Source organism: Loxodonta africana, chromosome 26, assembly GCF_030014295.1.
Source record: "Loxodonta africana isolate mLoxAfr1 chromosome 26, mLoxAfr1.hap2, whole genome shotgun sequence".
NCBI lineage: Eukaryota > Metazoa > Chordata > Mammalia > Proboscidea > Elephantidae > Loxodonta > Loxodonta africana.
This window is the reverse complement of record NC_087367.1, coordinates 15372525-15392075: the sequence shown is the minus strand read 5'-3', so window position 1 is coordinate 15392075 and position 19551 is coordinate 15372525. Positions and strand designations below refer to the sequence as shown.

Here is a 19551-nt window from a genome sequence, read left to right as displayed (position 1 = left end):
CTAAATAGAAGAAACAATCCATGTTGCATACAAAATATATTACAATGCAAGTGCAAAGTTATTAAGATTACCGTTAAAAAGGAAAATCTATTTTAAAAAATAGCTATATCATGTGAGAAAAGTACCTTGCTTAGAGTATTATAATTATCCTCCCCTTCTCTAAATCGATAACTTCTAATTATGTATTTTTCATCACATAAACCAAGAGACTCGTGTTCTCTTAGCCACTGTTCCACCAGGGCACCATAAAATAATTACAGTCAATACTAAAGAAGGCCTCACGTTACGCACCATAGGGTGTGGGACATGGTATCAACAAGAAGTTCGTTTTCTCTCAGAAATAAAGCTTTCACCTAATAAATCAAAAAATTCTTAATAAGACACAAACTTCGTATGCTTTCTGTTACACACTTCAATATTATTGCTAGTTGAAAAACACTTCAAAATTATACAAACTTGCTTCCACCTGAAGACCATGCTGCTGTCTTCTGACCAGGCGTTTCTAGAGCTCATTGGCGCTCTATACATTTTAGGAAAGGAAAATGGATCTATGTAGCGCTTGACATTTTCCAAAGCAGTACAGAATCTGATTATGGACACTGATTTTGGTGTCAGACAGACTGGATTTGAGCCTTGGCTCTGCCATTTATGAAATGTGTGACCCTGGGCAAGTCACCTACCCTTTTTGTGCCTTGCTTTTCTCATCTGCAAAATGGGGACTGTAATAAGATCACCTCTCGGTGTTGTTCTAATGATTAAAAGTATCAGGCACATAGTATGAGTAACCAATTCATGTGAATTACAATAGATAGTGATTGTCTGGTCATATTCTGAATAGGCACAGATAAAATAAATTCCATTACAACCTAGACAGCTGGAAAGGAAGGCCTGGTGATCTACTTCCCAAAAATCTGTCACCGAAAACCTTAAGGGGCACAGTTCTACTGACACACATGGGGTTGCCATTAGTTGAGATCGATTGGATGCCAACTGGTTTTTTAAAGGTGCCCCTATTAAAAAAACGATAGATACACACACACACACACACACACACACACATATCCTGCCCAAATTTTCTCTAAGTACTCAAAAAATATTTTTAAAAAAAAGGAAAGAAAAAACCGTATCTAACTCATGTTTCCTTCTCGTCAAACGTGATCCTCATATACAGTGGAACCTGTGACAGCAGGAACTCCACGGGGCTGCCTTGTTTTTCTGGGTCTCCAGAGTTTTCCACCTTGGACAGGGTGCAATCACACTGCTTTCTATCCCTTGTTTTAGTGGAAAATATTTGAGTTTTCTTTCTCTGACAGGTTTCTGCCTTACACAGGTTCTGGCTTTTGCGGGTTTGACTGCACAAAATTTTGCATATAATTTCAGGGGTTCACAGACCCTGTGAAGCCCATCTTTGGGCTCCTGGTTAAGAATCCCTGCACGCCCCATCACTGTGCCAGAACAAGCATTTTTATTAACTATTTTAATTTATTAAAAAAAAAAAAAATTTTTTTTATTTTAATTGGTCAAAGAGATAAAGTGCCCTTTTGCATTTCAGAATTTTTTTTTAATTTTTTATTGTGCTTTAAGTGAAAGTTCACAAATCAAGTCAGTCTCTCATACAAAAATTTATATACACCTTGCTACATACTCCTAGTTGCTCTCCCCCTAATGAGACAGCACACTCCTTCCCTCCACCCTGTATTCTTGTGTCCATTCAGCCAGCTTCTGTCCCCCTCTGCCCTCTCATCTCCCCTCCAGACAGAAGCTGCCCACAGTCTCACGTGTCTACTCGATCCAAGAAGCTCATTCTTCACCAGTATCATTTTCTATCCCATAGTGCAGTCCAATCCCTGTCTGAAGAGTTGGCTACGGGAATGGTTCCTGTCTTGGGCTAACAGAAAGTCTGGGGACCAAGACCTCCAGGGTCCTTCTAGTCTCAGTCAGACCATTACGTCTGGTCTTTTTACGAGAATTTGGGATCTGCATCTCACTGCTCTCCTGCTCCCTTAAGGGTTCTCTGTTGTGTTCCCTGTCAGGGCAGTCATTGGCTGTAATTGGTCACCATCTAGTTCTTCTGGTCTCAGGCTGATGTAGTCTCTGGTTTATGTGGCCCTTTCTGTCTCTTGCCCTCATAATTACCTTGTGTCTTTGGTGTTCTTCATTCTCCTTTGCTCCAAGTGGGTTGAGACCAATTGACGCATCTTAGATGGCTGCTTGCTAGCGTTTAAGACTCCAGACGCCACTCTCCAAAGTGGGATGCAGAATGTTTTCTTAATAGATTTTATTATGCCAATTGACTTTGATGTCTTGGGTTTCAGAATTTTAAGGATCATTTTCAACGATGTAGATGCTATTTGTTGTTATGTGAGTTGAGAGAAATATAATTTAAATATATTTTACTTGATCATAATATGCATACTATTCTTTAGGTTCCTTTAATATACATTAAATGCAAATAGATGGAAACCCTGGTGGCACAGTGGTTAACTGCTACGGCTGCTAACCAAAAGGTCGGCAGTTCGAATCCACCTGCCGCTCCTTGGAAACTGTATGGGGCAGTTCTACTCTGTCCTAAAGGGTCACTATGAGTTGGAATCGACTCGACGGCAACAGGTTTGGGTTTTATTTTTTTTTTTGGTAGCGTCATCAAAATTATCTCCACAAGTTTTTGATACTTCACATAGTAGCTACTTTGGCATATCAGTACTGGCTGTGGCAGTTCACTAGATACTGGAGGTTTCCTATAACCATGATCGTTTATTTGGAATTAGATAAGGATAATAATTTTTTGAAATCAGTTCAAAAAGTTTAAAAGTAATTATACAAAAATATTAAGCTACTTTCTAAAATGCTCCATGTTTTTTTGTGAGCTTTACTTAGCTTTCCTTGGAAGCAGCATGGGACAGTGGAGTTAGAATGATCTGAGTTGCTGGGCCAGTTCAACCCATGGCCATCTGACCCTGGCCAGGTCACTTAACATCTGAGCCTCAGTTTCTTAATCTGTAAAGCAGGGCCAATGGTACCTATTGTACTCAAAAGAACATAGGGTTGATGTATCAGATGAAGTAATATTTTGAAATTTGCCACGAAAGCTGTAAAGTACCACATACCAGTACTATTTTATACATTACATATTTTAACTTAAAAAAATTAAGCTTCTATATATAACACTAAGTATTTCTTAAGTAAGTGACACTGCTAGGTACCAATTAGAAGCAGCAGTGGGGAACAAATAAAACAGCCTGTGAGCAATGTTATCCTGTGCTCTTACTCACAGTGTAGTCATCTTGAATACACACTGTTCCTCACATAAAACGTCGCGGGACTGTAATGTTTAGAAAAGAAAAAGCCCAGCGGTTACACAACATACTGGCATTATGTTACCCATCTGTAGTCTCACTTCAGAAGTAGAAGAGAAATTGCCTGATTCTAGCCGTCATTTCTCATAAAATTTAACAAAGCAAATTAAGTGTAGATACTGGTGTTAAACTAGCCAGTGGTAGACATTTATGTAATTTAAAAAGTCTGAAATGAATTATTCCATTCATTCGTTTATTCAAAAAACTGTACTAGCACTGCTCTATACCAAGCAGTTAAGCTGCAAAATAAGATGAACTGATTTTGGACAAATTTTAGTATCATAAATTCTTAAAAATATGTGTCCTATAAAATATAGAAAATTACTTGTAATTTGCAAGGACATATATGCCATCATAGAGATCACAGGGAAAATGATGTCTCTACAGATCAGAATACCCAGAAACACTTAAAACAACTCACAACCATTAGGATTACTGGCTCTCTCCAGATAAAGGAGATAAAACCTAGGGAGTTAGTTCTCAACTTCTCACAAGCTACTTTTTAACATGCTTGTTATTTTCTGATATAGGAACACATGGGCAGTTGCATCTATTGGTCTGGATAAATTTTTCTAGCTGTAACTCTACATTGGTCCAACTATACTCTGACCCACTGTCCTATGACTAGCAGCACAGACTGAGGAATCCTGAGTTACCCACGGAGAGGCGCTCAGTCTCCGGTCTGGGACTTGCAGTCAAAGTGACACTGCAGGGTCCTGACGACGATTCAGGTAAATGGGTTAAGCTGCCAGCGCTATTCGCCCTCACCTGAAAGGTCTGCTAGCGGCACACCAGCAACATGATCGCCCCCCAAGGAACCTGCCTTTCAAATCCAAAACCGTCTTCTCTGTAGTTAACACTTTTTTCTTTCTTTTTTGGGCCAGGCTTGAAACCCATAAATCATATTCATACAAATTAGTATTTTGTATACTGGTCTATCTAAAATGGTGTCACTGTTGTTGTTAGGTGCCACCCGGTCGATTCCGACTCACAGCAACCTTATGTACAACAGAGTGAAACACTGCCCGGTGCTGCGCCATCCTCACAATCGGTGCTGTGTCTGAACCTGTTGTCGCAGCCACTGTGTCAATCCATCGCGTTGAGGGTCTTCCTCTGTTTCGCTGATTTTGCTGACCCTCTATTTTCCCACGCATGATGTCCTTTTCCAGGGACTGGCACCTCCTGATAATATGTCCTTGCTTCTAATGAGCATTCTGGCTGTGCTTCTTCCAAGACAGATTTGTGAAATTAGCATAAGAAAATCCACTTAACAAAAAACATGTAACTCTTCAATTAATCTAAACCCATAAACTCAGTTTTAGCCCTCACTCCAGCATTATTTATAGAAACTCATTTAGTTGTAATTCTTACCATCTCTAGCTTCAGTTTCTGTAAGAACTATCTGTGGCACCTATCACTTTAAAAATGAACAGATTTTAACAGATAGTAAATTTTAACCTGCAAAAACTGTAAAAAGCATTAAAAAAAAAGGGGTTCTTAAATATAAACAGTGCCTCATTTTTCTGGTATCTGGTAAAAGTACAAATGTTTTTAAACAATTTAAAATTGTTTTAAAGACCATCTCAGGAGTCCAAAATTCAGAAGTTTCCAATTTATTTGTTCAAAATATTTTATTATGGAATCAGTTTTGTTTTTTAACTTTATGCAAAATTTGTAATTGACTCTTATTTTTAGTTTAATTCATTTTGGATATATCCATTACTGTCGAGTCGATTCCAACTCACGGCAATCATATAGGACAGACTAGAACCACCCCGTAGGGTTTCCAAGGCTGTAACCTTTACGGAAGCAGACTGCCACATCTCTCTCCCGCAGAGCGGCTGGTGGGTTCGAACTACTGACCTTTTGGTTAGCAGCCAAGTCCTTAACCACTGAGTCACCACGGCTCCAGGAGATAGTGGCAGTCAAGTCCAGAATTAGGGTTTTTTGTAGGTTTTCTAGGCACAAAAGCATTGCTTATGAGCTTTAAATACTCTCCTACAAATCTATTAAATTCTACAATCTAAAATACATATACCACCAGTGTTCATGGCACCAAAAAGAAATTCTTTTTTTTTCTTTAAATTGTGATTTAGGTGAAAGTTTACATAGCAAATTAGTTTCTCAATAAACAGTTAATATACAAATTGTTTTGTGACATTGGTTGCCAACCTGAGCTGTTTGACACTCTCCCCTCCACCCCAGGTTCCCTGTTTCTATTCATCTGGTTTTCCTGGCCCTTCCTGCCTTCTCCTCTTTGCTTTTGGGCTGGTGTGCCCATTAGTCTCGTACACAGAACTATGAAGCATGTCCCTCATGTGTGCTTTTCTTGCCCCTGTACACCTGTCTTAAGCTTTGGCTGAGGAAGGGTGAACCTTAGGAGTAACTGCAGTACTGAGTTAAAAGGGTATCCAGGAGCCATATTCTTGGGTTTCTCCAATCTTTGTCAGACCAGCAAGCCTGGTCTTTTTGGGGGGTGGAATTTGAATTTTGTTCTACATTATTCTCCCACTCAGTATGGTACCCTCTATTGTGATCCCTGCCAGAGCTGTCACTGGTGGTAACCGGGCATCATCTAGTTGTTCTGGGCTCAGTCTGGTGGAGGCTGTGGTCCCTTAGTGGGAAGTTCTTATATGGGGAAAGAAATGTAATTATAAGTACTTAAGGTCTTCCAAAGAAATCTGAGCTGTGGACATTTTTCAAAAAGAAAAGCTATTATTTCGGAGTCTCCAGCAATGAAGAGAATCATGGCGTAGCGGGGCTCTGGTTTGAATCCTGACTTTTCCTCTTACCAGCTGTGTAATGCTGAGCAAGATGCTTAACTCTCCCCTACCTCTTTGGTTTTCTCTTTTGTAAAAATGGGAATAAAACTTAAACCCTGGGGGTGTAGTGGCTAAGAGTTCAGCTGCTAACCAAAAGTTCAGCAATTCGAATCCACCAGGCGCTCCTTGGAAACCCTATGGGGCAGTTCTACTCTGTCCTACAGAGTCACTATGATGTGGAATTCGCTCAATGGCAATGGGTTTGGTTTGGTTGGTTTTTGTACTACGCTTGTCAGGATTAAGTTAATTGTGTGACGATGCCAAACGCCATACCTGACACATAGATCTACAAATGTTACTTTCTTTTCCATTGCCATCTTCTGAAATGTCAGACAGGATTAAAATTATGTGAAATCCCAATATCAGAAATAGATGACTGCAACAGGAGTGCTGGGCAGAAAGAATAAAACAAGCTGAGACTGAATTTTTTTTTTTTTCTCTAACACATGAAAAGGACCCCTGTCAGCACAGTGGTTAAAGTGCTCAGCTGCTAACTGAAGGTTGGCAGTTCAAACCCAACAGTCGCTCCCCAGGAGAAAGATGTGACAGTCTGCTTCTGTAAAGATTACAGCCTTTGGAAGCTATGAGTCGGAATCGACTTGACGGCACTGGGATGGGGCAGTTCTACTCTGTCCTGTAGGGTCGCTATGAGTTGGAAGCAACTCAGTGGCAATGGGCGTTCTGGTAGCTTGGTGATTAAGGCTCTCCAGTGTGAGGATCTGAAGCTCCTTTGCTCAGAGTAACCAACAACATTTCTTAACCTCTCACTAATTTTTTATAACATGAAATGCTAGCCCATGTTCTGATAAAGAATTAAGACCTTTTTCCAGATGAAAAGGTCATAGCTACCTGCTCTACAAAATTTTTGAGGAAATTAAATCTGAATCTAATTCTAAATTAATCTGAATCTAAATTCTTGTTATCAAAAAATTAAATTCTGGTCCTGCTAAGTATCTATTTACACAGAACATAAGCTCGGCACATGTAAGAGCTCAACAAATACTTACTGATTAGCTATTTAATTACAGCAGATAAAGAATCAAATTATAACGGACAAAAATTTTCCATGGTTCAAATATTTGTGGTATCAGTATCTCTAACTATACTCTTTCCCTGGGAATGAAGAAGGCTGTCTGGGTTATGGGTGATTCAAACATTTATTTATTTATTTATTTGCTGATATTCAAAGGCAAATAATTAAGCTAGGGAGGAGAAGCACAGGTAACTTAATTTTTTTTTTTTTTAAAAGATGACCAACAGTGTATTGGGTAGCCACATTACCGTATCCCTTCTCATCATATCCTCTTCTGCCTCCTACAAATACAAGGCTTCTTCCGACTATAAAGATGCCTTATAATCTTTGTGACAAGAAAATCTTTCTTTTCTTGTCCTTACTTAAAATTCATATTGTTAAGTGAAAAAATCTTTCATTGATAAGAGCACATATTATCAATACGTCTTTCCAGTCATGTAGTGAAGAAATAATTAAAAAATATATAAATATGATTATAATTGTTCACCACAGCCTCACATCATTATAACCTAATGCTTATTCTCAGGAACTTTATACAAGGTCATATTTGAGTTCAAAGTAGAGAAAATTGAACTAAAACACGGAAAGGCTTTCGTGAGATTTTGTGTGGCTGCATGTGTATGTTTTTAAAGCAGGTATAATTGTTTATATTCTTGTTTCTCAGACTAGAATATAAATAAAACCAGGTCATGCTACAGAAAAGCTGGCTTTACCACCAAAAAAAAAAAAAAAAAAAACCCACTGTCGTTGAATCAATTCCAACTCATAAACCAACCCAGTGCCGTCAAGTCGATTCTGACTCATAGCGACCCTATAGCAATAGCGACCCTATAAGGCAGAGTAGAACTGCCCCATAGCATTTCCACGGTGCGGCTGGTGGATTTGAACTGCGAACCTTTTGGTTAGCAGCTGAGCTCTTAACCACCGCGCCACCGGGGCTCCAGCTTTACCATAACATATCAAATCTGTACTGGGCTAGAAGGAACAGAGAGCAGCAGGAATGTATGTTATGGTTTAGGCGATAACGTATATACAGTATCAGCTCATGAAATTTTGCTGTAGAAAAACCTCCACTTTGAGAAAATGCCACATTCCCTTATCTGGTTTATTGCTTCTCTGGCGGGTACTGGCCGCATCCTGAGCTGCCATCAGTGTTTGTTCTGTGTAGTTAGAATTAGAATTATTCATCACTACTGACAAAAACACAAAACTCTGTGCCAAAAATAAAAAGTGGAAGAAAAAACAAGACACTTCATTGCTTTCATTTATTAGTAAGTAACTGCTAAAAAAAAAATTTTTTTAACTGCTAAAGGGGGAAGGGGCAGCTGATTAGTATATGAATAAAATATTAATATTTTACCAATTTTATCATTCCTCACACAGTATATATTATAACTTAAAAGAATTACAGCAAATAAGGTGGTCATTAACCTGGAATATTCTAAGAAAGCAATGGCACAGTAAAGAGAATAAATAACCAGTAATATTCCAGTTGAATGAAACATTGTTAATAAAGATCAATACTTGGCACATATTTAACTAGCTAGCTAGCTAATAATATATATTTTTAAAAGTCAATAAATCAAGTGGAGAGTTTACATTAATTTTAAAAATCTGATACCATCTATTTGGATCCTGGTCATCCCTTACTATAAACAAGCACTGATGTAGAAAAATCAGCCCTTAGCTAAAAGCCTGAAACATCCAAAAATGAATAATGAGAATGTAAATAATTAAGACGTCTGTTTTCTAAGTGAACCTAAACCCAGGTTTTACAAAGCATGTCTGTTCTCCATAATTTAGTTTTTACTTTTGCATGGGCTTGTTGAGAGAAAACTTAATACATGTAAGATCTCTAACCTTTACACTCGAAAATATTCCATCTCCATACAAACTGATATATGTTAATTATACATTATCTTAGCAACTCATTGGAGCTGATGGCCCCTGGGGCTTTATTTTTCAATACATTGTTATATTAGATTTAACTGTATATATCTAAAAGTAACAGATCTACTATAGGTTAAAACCAAGTTTTTCTACTTATACTTTTTAGTGATTTTGATTATCCTCCCAAAAATTAGAAATTCCTGACGCTTTCCTGAATGATGTATAGATGACTTATTTAAGATGGCAACTCCAGTATCCATGAATCCCTGTCTCCCAGTGATTACTGAAATGGGCAAGGAAATATAAAATAAGAAAGTCTTACTAGCACTAAAAACCATGAGAAGGTTCTCAGTGATGCCACATACTCCCAAACTCCAGGATTCCTATAACATATAAGAGGAGGGGAAACCCTGGTGGCATTGCGCTTAAGTGCTACGGCTGCTAACCAGAAGGTCAGCAGTTGGAATCCACCAGGCACTCCTTGGAAACTTTGAGGCAGTTCTACTCTGTCCTACAGGGTGGCTATAAGTTGGAATTGACTCGACGGCAATGGGTTTTATAAGAGGAGGAAGAACCAGCATGAAGAAAAGGCAAACCCACCAGACTGACTGCACATGAAAGAAGAATTCTCCCATCTAGGAAAGACGACATCTGACTGAAATGCTAAGAACAGACCTGACAGTAGGCAGTGGGGTGTGAGACACACAGTCTGGATCCCACGAGGGCCTTGGGCAAGTGACGTATGTTTCAAAAGTTTAACCTAACCATTTATTACCTAGCGATTTACCCTGAGGAGAAAGTTGGACACATGTGCAAAGATGTATGCTGAAGGGTGATAACCACCATAATGTCTCTGATTCTGAAAAGTGGCAACGATCTAAATGTCCGTTCATTCAATTGGTCCAATGTGTTACTTTACCCAGGTAACAGAATATTACATATACGTAAATTTTCACTGACATGACATGATCTCCGTAATACATTATTGTGGGGGGATGGGAAGCAGATTAAAAATAACATGTATATCATGAGCTTAATCATATTACATATTGAATTGTAGTTCTATATACACAGAGAGTTGCAAAAATTCTTACCAAAATATAAATGGAGGTTGCCTCTAGGTGGTTGGATGATGGATAATTTTTACTTTCTTCTTTATAATTATTAATATTGTTTAGGTTTTCTAAATAAATGTGTATTATCTGCATAATCGGAAAAGAGGAGCCCTGGTGGCACAGTGGGTAAGTAAGTGCTCAGCTGTGAATCGAAAGGTTGGCAGTTTGAACCCACCAGCCACGCTGAGGGAGAAAGATGTGACAGTCTGCTTCCAAAAAGACTTACAGCCTTGGAAACCCTATGGCGCAGTTCTACTTTGTCCCGTGGGTCACTATGACTCAGAATTCAACTTGACGGCCAGGAGCATTTTTTTTAAAATCAGAAAAAAAATGACCTTCACTTTAGAAAGTACATTAATAGAACAATGCCATTTTGGAGAAATTACTCTAATAATTGGAAAAATTCACAAGGATATTGGTTAAAAGCTGTGTATCATAGCACTGTGTGTAGTAGTAAGATATTGGCCATAACCTAGAGGATCACCACTAGTAAGTTTGTTAACTAAAATATGGAGTAGCTATGTAATGGCTTACTGTTGTTGTTTGGTGCTGTCAAGCCGATTCTGACTCACGGCAATCCTATCAGTATGCAGTAGAACTGCCCTGTAGGATTTTTGAGGCTGTGCTCATTTGGAAGCAGACTGCCAGGCTTTTCTTCCAAGGTGCATCTGGGTGGGTTCGAACCGCCAACCTATTGGCTAATAGTAGAGCGCTTAACCATTTGTGCCACATACTACAAAATCATTAAAAATTAAAGATATATGCATCACTGCCTAGCTCAGTGAGCTTGGGAATGTTACTTAACTGTTAGGTGTCAGTCTCCTCATCTGTAAAACGGTGACAGGAAGAACACTTACGGTGCTTTACCTAGTATGTCAGAGCTTTATCCTGTTGCGAGAGGAAAAGACAAACTTGATGTTTGTGAGCTCCTGCCAATACCACATATCCCTCTTTTAAAAGCTATAGGCTTTTAAAAAATATTTCAAGATTGACATCCGATTTGGCCATAATCAAGAAAACATGAATCTAAGACCACAATCGCAGTGAATATTAAAGTTGAAATTAGGGAATTCCTACAATTGCTAGCGTTTTTTTTTAAACTCCTAGAAATATTCACGAAGTAAGTTTGTTTATTCATCTATACATGTAGAAAAAGCAGTGCTAGAAGACAGAACCAGGGAAGACAGGAGATAAGAAAAATCATTTTATTCTCCACAGTGTCAGGCTGAGCCAGGAAACCTGTGGTGCTGGGAGATGGCCCAATAAAAAAGTCACTCGGATCACAGTGACAGAGGGAATTAGAATCGAACAATAATTTATACACATTATATGTAAAAAATTATATATGTGTACGAGTTGGCTTCACCAGTTTTACTATTAATACACAGATATTTAATTTGTTGCTTTAAGTTCTTGAAACCAACCTGCCATGGTCTTTCCCAGTCCAGTGGAATAGGAAACGCTCCGAGCCACGATCCCACGAAACTAGAAATTGTAGTGATCTGGAGGCTGTTCTCCCAAATAGACGTAACTCTGTAAAACAGAAGTGAATCGCTGGTGGTCTACGTCTCAGCTGCTGGGGAATCAAACTAGCAGTAGCACAAATTATCACTATATATATATATTTTTTTTTCTGTTAAAATAAACATCTTAAATTGATGTGTGTTTACCATGAACTATTAACAACCGACAGATGAGAATATATAACTATGCTTTTCAGTTGGAAAGATACATATGCACATACATAGTAAAACAGGCAATACTAAAGAGCACTTGCAACGCAAGTCTTCCTCCGACTCATATCATCACCTCCTCGTTCCTGTCCCCTGGAGGTGACCGCTATTACCAACTTACTACATGTTCTCCTGGAAACGGTCTACACAGGCACAAATACACACACATACATCGTTTGTGATGGATATATACACATATGTATGTACATATATATATGTATATACCCTTCAAAATAAGACTCAAATGCATCATGCTATATACTCAATTTTGCTTTTTTGCCCCATGTTAACTATTAGTAGCATTCCATTATGTGAATGGAGAATTATCTACTCAACTAGCCCTTCTTATGGCACATTTAATTTAAACAAATTCAACTACATCGGGTGGAAAAGGGGTAGGAAACAAGAACAAAATATGTCAAAAGATGCTGTAATGTTGCCTACTATTCCCATTTAATAAGCGCACATCTTAGTGTGGAAAAGGTGGAAAGACAGAACTCTGCCATTTTCTTGGCAGGTCTTGGTTTCAGCCCGCCCTTCCCAGTGTAAAGTCTTAGCTGTGTTCTAGTCGAGTAAAAAACCACCACAATGCAGGAAAAAAACTAGTGGGGTTCAAATATTCAACGGCTTAAAATGCAGGGTTGTATTATTGTGAAGCTAGCGAAAAGTAGGGAAGAAAAAGAGAAAACATTTGTTTTATTTGATTAGATGATAGCTTTCATTAGAGACAGGCCAAAATACACAGAATGGATAGTGAATTAAAGAAGTCTCAATCCTGTCTGGAGGGGAGATGAGAGGGCAGAGGGGTCAGGAGCTGGCCAAATGGACACGAAAATAGAGAGTGGAGGGAAGGAGTGTGCTGTCTCATTAAAGGGAGAGCAACTAGGAGTATATAGCAAGGTGTATATAAATTTTTGTATGAGAGACTGACTTGATTTGTAAACTTTCACTTAAAGCACAATAAAAATTAAAAAAGTCTCAAATGATCACAAGGCAGTTTTTAAAGCAATTCCCCTACCACTTACCCATCTCACACCCTCCACCTACACAATTAAGAGCTTTTGCTTATTTCCATTGAGAACTAGGGCTGCAATGAAGCTGAGAGACAATCATCACGTATCTAAATTTGGTCACTCACTGGGCTTTACTTGTTTTTTTTAATATAACACATATATACAAAAGTTTCTTCAACTAGCATTCAGCAGCAAAGAGATCTGTTCCAATTTTGGAGGGAAAAAACTGGCTGAGTTGAACTAAAGAGAACTGTACTACACTATTTAGGCAATTTAAAGGATTGTCTAGGGTAACTTTTGACTCTGTGGCTGACAAACGTTGACTAGCTATCCCTCAACTAGCAATTTCTGTGTTGCAGTACGTAAAGAGATGTACCTAGAGACATGAAGGAGGCGTAGTAGAGGCTGAAAGCAGAGTTTACTTTCTGCTGGAAGAGTTTACTTTTTCTATTTTATGCAAGAGGAGGAAGCTGAGCTGAATTTGGAATAAAGGGTAGTGTTTGGCCCTGAGGAATTTGAGAAAGAGTTGCGCTGCAGACAAACAACATAAGAAAGATGAGCTGAAGCTAACTGGAGGAACGGGATATGAGGCTGGAAGAGCAGGTTAGAGTTAGGACTTTTTAACTAACAGGATCATTTACATACATTATTCACTCATTTAAAGTATACAATTGAGTGATTTTTCGTATAGTCCGAGTCGTGCAACCATCACTACAAATATAACTTGACAACATATTTTCCTTGCCCCCAGAGGAAACCCAGCACCCATGAGCAGTCACTCCCATTCCAATTCCCACCCCCGGCAGCCACTAGGAGCCCTGGTGGTTAAGAGTTTGCTGCTAATCAAACGGTCAGTTCAAATCCACCAGTCGCTCCTTGGAAACACTATGGGGCAGGTCTACTCTGTTCTATAGGGTCGTCATGAGTCAGAATTGACTCGATGGCAACTGGTTTGGCTTTTTTTTTTTTTTTGGTCTGGCTACCACTCATCTACTTTCTGCCTCTATGGATTTATCTATTCTTGATAATTCATATGAACTGAATCATACAATACCAGGTCTTCTGTGACTGGTTTCTTTCAATGCTTTCAAGCTTCCCCCATCCATACTGTAGCACCTAAAACTACTTTTTATTGCCAAATGAGATTCCATTTTAAGTATATGCCACATTTTATTTTTTTCATTTGCCAGTTGATGTTCCCACCTTTTGGCTATTATGAATAATGTTGCTATAAACATTTGTATATGAGTTCTTGTGTGAACATATGTTTTCGTTTTTCTTGGGTATATACTCAGGAGTGGAATCGTGGGTCATATGGTTAAGTCTATGCTTAACATTTTGAGAAACTGCCAGACTGTCTTCCAAAGTGGCTGCACCATTTTACATCCCGCTAGCGATGCATGAGAGTTCCGATTTCTCCACATCCTTTTATTATCTGACTTTTCTTATTATAGCCCAGTAGGTGTGAAAACCAAAAAGCCAAACCCGCTGCAGTCAAGTTGATTCTGACTCATAGCGACCCTACAGAACAGAGCAGAACTGCCTATAGGGTTTCCAAGGAGCCACTGGTGGATTTGAACTGCCGACCTTTTGGTTAGCAGCCATGTTCTTAACCACTATACTACTAGGGCTCCAGTGAGTATGAAGTGCTATCTTATTGTGAGAGATTTAGGGTTAGGATTTTAGAAAAGTTTTAAATGGCAAAGAAAGGGACATCTAAAGCATATAAATAAGATCACAGCTATGGTTCAATAAGATTTAAGTGTATGTACCATCTAACCTCCAAACTCCTTTTTTTTTTTTTACCATCTAACCTCCAAACTCCATGTGCCCTGGGCTAGGGGACAGACCTACGTCTTCACGTTTTCCATTGTTCCAGCACACTTGTAGCCCTCTCATATTTGTTCAAATATAAAGTAAAAACATCCAAGAGATTGTCCTCTATTTTGTTTGTTTGCCTTATCCAAGAGTGTTTATGATCCTATATATAAGAAATGTTCAGAAAATAGGACTAAGATCTACTTTAAAAAATACTAAAACTCTCTATGACCTGTCTCTTTAAAAATAAAAAGTGATGCTTATCAAAATAATACATGTAAAAACCTTTAAAAGTCAAAGACTAGCAAGTGAAGGGAAGAAGAGGCAGTGTTTCGCAGGTCTAAGATTCTGACCTTCTAAAATGAGCACCAAGAAAAGCAACCAGAAATCTGTAACCTCAACTCTTCAAGAACTCTGAAAAGTAGGCGGGTTACAGACTCTAACCACACGTTGAAAAAAAGAAAAAGATGATTTTTAAACAGCAGGAAAATTTCTTTACCTATTGTCCCCACCTCTCCCCCTCCCAGCACTGCAACCTGGCAGCTGCAGTGGAAGTGAACCACAGCTTGCACGTTCAAAAGAAGGGGCCCTGATCTCTGGCTCTGGAGTCTGTTCTGAGCTGTCTGGGAACTGCCTAAAGGACTGAACCCTCAGTCTGGCCTCAATCAGAGACCTCACAACGTGAGGGAGCGACTGGTGAGCAAAGACTGAAGGATGTCCCTGCTGAGTTTCTTACAGAAATCAGCACTTTCTAAAGTACCCTGTATTCAGGGGATCTGAGAAAGCTAACACACTGTGATATTCCAATGTTCCAGCTTCAACAAAAAAAATCACAAGGCACATACACACACACACACAAAACCTGGAAATGATGGTCAAATCAAAAGAACAGGGCAAGGGAGAAAAACTGTCTCTATGGAAGCCGCAGTAATAGATCAGGTGACAACAAAGCAGGAGGACTCACACTTCTCAATTTTGAAATGTACAATAAAGCTACAGTAATCAAAACAGTCTAGTAATGATACAACAGACATATAGAGCAGTGAAAGAGAATTGAGAGTCCAGAAATAAACAAGGATGCTAAGTTCATTTAATGGGGAACGAATACTCTCTTCAATAAATAATGCTAGAAAAACCAAATTTCCACATACAGAAGAATGAAGCTGGACCCCTACCTCACGCCATATACAAAACGGGTCAACAACCTAATGAAATAACTAAAACCATAAAACTCTCAAAACAAAATGTAGTGGTAATGCTTCAAGACCTAGTTTTTGACAGTGGATTCTTAGATAGGACACCAAAAGCAAAAACCACAAAAGAAAAGATAGATAATTGGGCTTCATCAAAATTAAAAACTTTTGTGCATCAATGGACTTTATCATCGAAGAGACAACCTACAGAATGAAAGAAAATATCTGGGACGCCTATATGTGATAAAGGTTTAACATCCAGAATATATAAAGAACACCTATAACTCAACAACAAAAAGATAAACAACCAAATCAAAAGATGGGCAAAAGACCTGAGTAGACATTTCACCAAAGAAGAAATACAAACTGCCAATAAGTACAAGAAACGATGCAAATTAGAGAAAAGATGCAAAACAGGGACTAGGGAAATGCAATTAAAACCACAGTAAGACACCACTTCACTCCCGCTAACCATACCTGTTGCTGTCGAGTCGATTCCAAATCACAGTGACCCTACAGGACAGAGTAGAACTGCCCCATAGAGTTTCCAAGGAGTGCCTGGTGGATTTGAACTGCTGACCTTTAGGTTAGCAGCCATAGCACTTAACCACTACGCCACCAGGGTTTCCACCCCCACTAGGAAGTCTGTTATGAGGGGAAAAAAACGAAATGTTGCTGAGTATGTGGAAAAATTGGAATCCTTATCCATTGTTGGTGAGATTATAAAATGGTATCGGTGCTGTGCAAAACAGCTTGATGGTTCCTCAAAAAGTTAAACAGAATTACCATAGGACCCAGGAATTCGACCTCTAGGTTCATACACAAAATAACTGAAAGCCGGGATGCAAACAGATACTTGTACACCAATGACCAGCAGCACTATTCACAACAGTCAAAAGGGAAACAACCCAAGCGTCCATAAACAGGTAAGTGGATGAACAAAATGTTGTACATTCATACAATGGAATATTATTCAGTCATCAAGAAAAATGTTCTGATACATGCTACAACATGGGTGAACCTTGAAAACACTATGTTGAGTGAAATAAGTCAGACACAAAAGGACAAATATTGTTTGATCTCACTTACATGAAATATCTGGAATAGGCAAATGCTTAGAGAACAAAATTTATAAGTGGCTAACAGGGGTGGTGGGGAGGAGGGGAAAAGGGGAGTTATTGCTTAAGAAGCACTGAGTTCCTGTTTGTTGCTGTTGTTGTTAGGTGCCATTGAGTGGGTTCCAACACATACCTACACCATGTACAACAGATCCAAACACTGCCCGGTTCTGTGCCATCCTCACAATCGTTGCTATGTTTGAACCTACTATAGCAGCCACTGTGTCACTTCATCTCGATAAGGGTCTTCCTCTTTTCTGCTGACTCTCTGCTTCACCAAGCATGACATCCTTCTCCAGAGACCGGGTCCCTCCTGATAACATGTCTAAAGTATGTGAGACGAAGTCTCACCATCCTTGCTTCTAAGGAGCATTCTGGTTGTACTTCTTCCACGATAGACTTGTTAGTTTTTCTGGCAGTCCCTGATACAGTCAATATTACTTGCCAACACCATATTTCAAAGGCATCAATTCTTCTTCATTCTTCCTTATTCATTGTCCAGCTTTTGTATGCATATAAGGCGAATGAAAATACCACGGCTTAGACCAGGCACAGTCCTCAGGATGACATCTTTGCTTTTTAATACTTTAAAGAGGTCTTTTGCAGCAGATCTGCCCAATGCAATAAATACATCATTTGATTTCTTGACTGCTGCTACCATGGTCATTGATTGAGGAACCAAGTAAAATGAAATTCTTGACAACTTCATTATTTTCTGTTAACCATTATGTTATTTATTGGTCCAGCTGGGAGGATTTTTGTTTTCTTTATGTTGAGGTGTGATCTATACTGAACGCCGTGGTCCTGGATCTTCATTAGTAAATGTGGAAATTCCAGAATATGTGCTCATGCAGAGCCTGTCCATACACAGACCAAGAGGCAGTCGGAACAGAACAAAGGGATACTTCATGGTTAAAGTCAGGAAAGGTGTGTGTCAGGGTTGTATCCTTTCACCATACTTATTCAATCTGTATGCTGAGCAAATAATCTGAGAAGCTGGACAATATGAAGAAGAATGTATCATCCAGGTTGGAAAAAGGCTCATTAACAACCTGCAATATGCAGATGACACAACTTTGCTTGCTGGAAGCATTTACTGATGGAGTTTCTGCTAAGGGTGATAAACAAATGTGGAAATTGAAAGTAGTGATGGTTGGACATAGCAGTGAATGTAATTAATGTCAAGGCCTTGTACACATAAAAAAATGGTTGAAATGGCAAATGCTTTGTTATACATCTTTTACCACAATAAAAAAGTCAAAGATTGGAATCTCCCCCTCCATCCCTCCCTGCTTGATTTCTGTTCCCAAGGGAGACACTGCATCTTCAATTCTTCACTGTTCGATCTATTTACCTCAAGTCTGAAAGTACATTAAAGAAGAAAATTGTTGCCCTAGATTCTGACTCATGATGACCCCATACATGCCAAGTAGAACTGTGTTCCATTGGGTTTTCAAGGCTGTGATCTTTGGAAGCAGCACTCTTTACCCATAAGCCTCTCACCTCCCATATACTTTCTTCCTCACTGTCCCCCCTTTCTCACTAGACATTAATCACACAGCAAACTGCAATTACATTTCCTTTCTTGTTAGAAACATAATTTTAACCTTTCCTTGAGCATTAAAAACTGCCTCTTTCTTTCCCCCCCATTTACTTAGGTACCTGTAAGTTACCCTAAAACACAGTTTAAAAAACCAAACATTACCTCTAAAATTTTCTCCCTTTCTTCCTCTCTTTCCCTTTCCCTCTCTCCTGTCTCCCTCTTTCTTTTTCTGGAGACAGCTTTCCTGTTGCACACTGGATCCCCTGCTCTCTAGGCCTGCTGCACAGCTGCTGTCTGGTGATTTCCCTACACCATCATCTTGGGAATTCCCTTCGCCTCTCTCAGTGAGAGCTCGTGTTTCCTGGGTCCTAAGACTGCTTTCTTTCCTTCTTTCTTAACTTAAAAAAAAAGTCCCTCCTCCAAGAGATTCCTGAGACGGAGTTGCATGGAAAACAGATTTTTGGAGATGTTCATGTCTGAAAATGATTTTACTGTATGATATTGGAGAGTTGCTGGAAAACATTTGGCCTCAGGATCTTTAAGGCATTGTTCCACTGTCTTCTGGCTTCTACCTGAGAAGTTCAATGCCATTCTGACTCCCCAACTCTCTGCATGTAACATGTTTCCCCTTCTCTGAATCTTTCAGAATCATCTCTTCATTCCCGGTTATCTAAAATTTCATAAAAATGTGCCTTGGAGAGGGTGTCTTTTCACCCATTTTGCTGGAAATGCATGGGTCTTCTGAATCTAGACTCTCACGCCCTTCCATTACTGACATTTTCTATTATTTATAGACTTGCTTTTTTCACCATTAAGAAATTTTCTATATTTTCCCTACTCTTCTGCTGAAACTGTCATCTTGAACTAATTCTCTAATTTTGTTACCTTTTAATTCATTTACCGTATCTTTGCCTTTT

At 39.0% G+C, this 19551-nt stretch overlaps 1 protein-coding gene across 12 annotated transcripts in view; it reads right to left on the bottom strand.

The window, feature by feature from the left end:
• The window catches only part of PIGF (phosphatidylinositol glycan anchor biosynthesis class F), a 40984-nt gene that overhangs the window by 4599 nt on the left and 16834 nt on the right, over positions 1-19551 (bottom strand). For 4 of the 12 annotated variants that reach the window (XM_003417555.4, XM_010597278.3, XM_023557265.2 and 1 more), the window contains exon 5: positions 11641-11749. In XM_003417555.4, coding sequence (XP_003417603.1) covers positions 11641-11749 — 109 coding nt within the window. Of the gene's footprint in view, positions 1-2136; positions 4583-5219; positions 5315-11021; positions 11105-11640; positions 11750-19551 lie in introns of those variants that run through there. The other 8 variants (XR_010319474.1, XR_010319475.1, XR_010319476.1 and 5 more) reach the window with 8 other exon arrangements.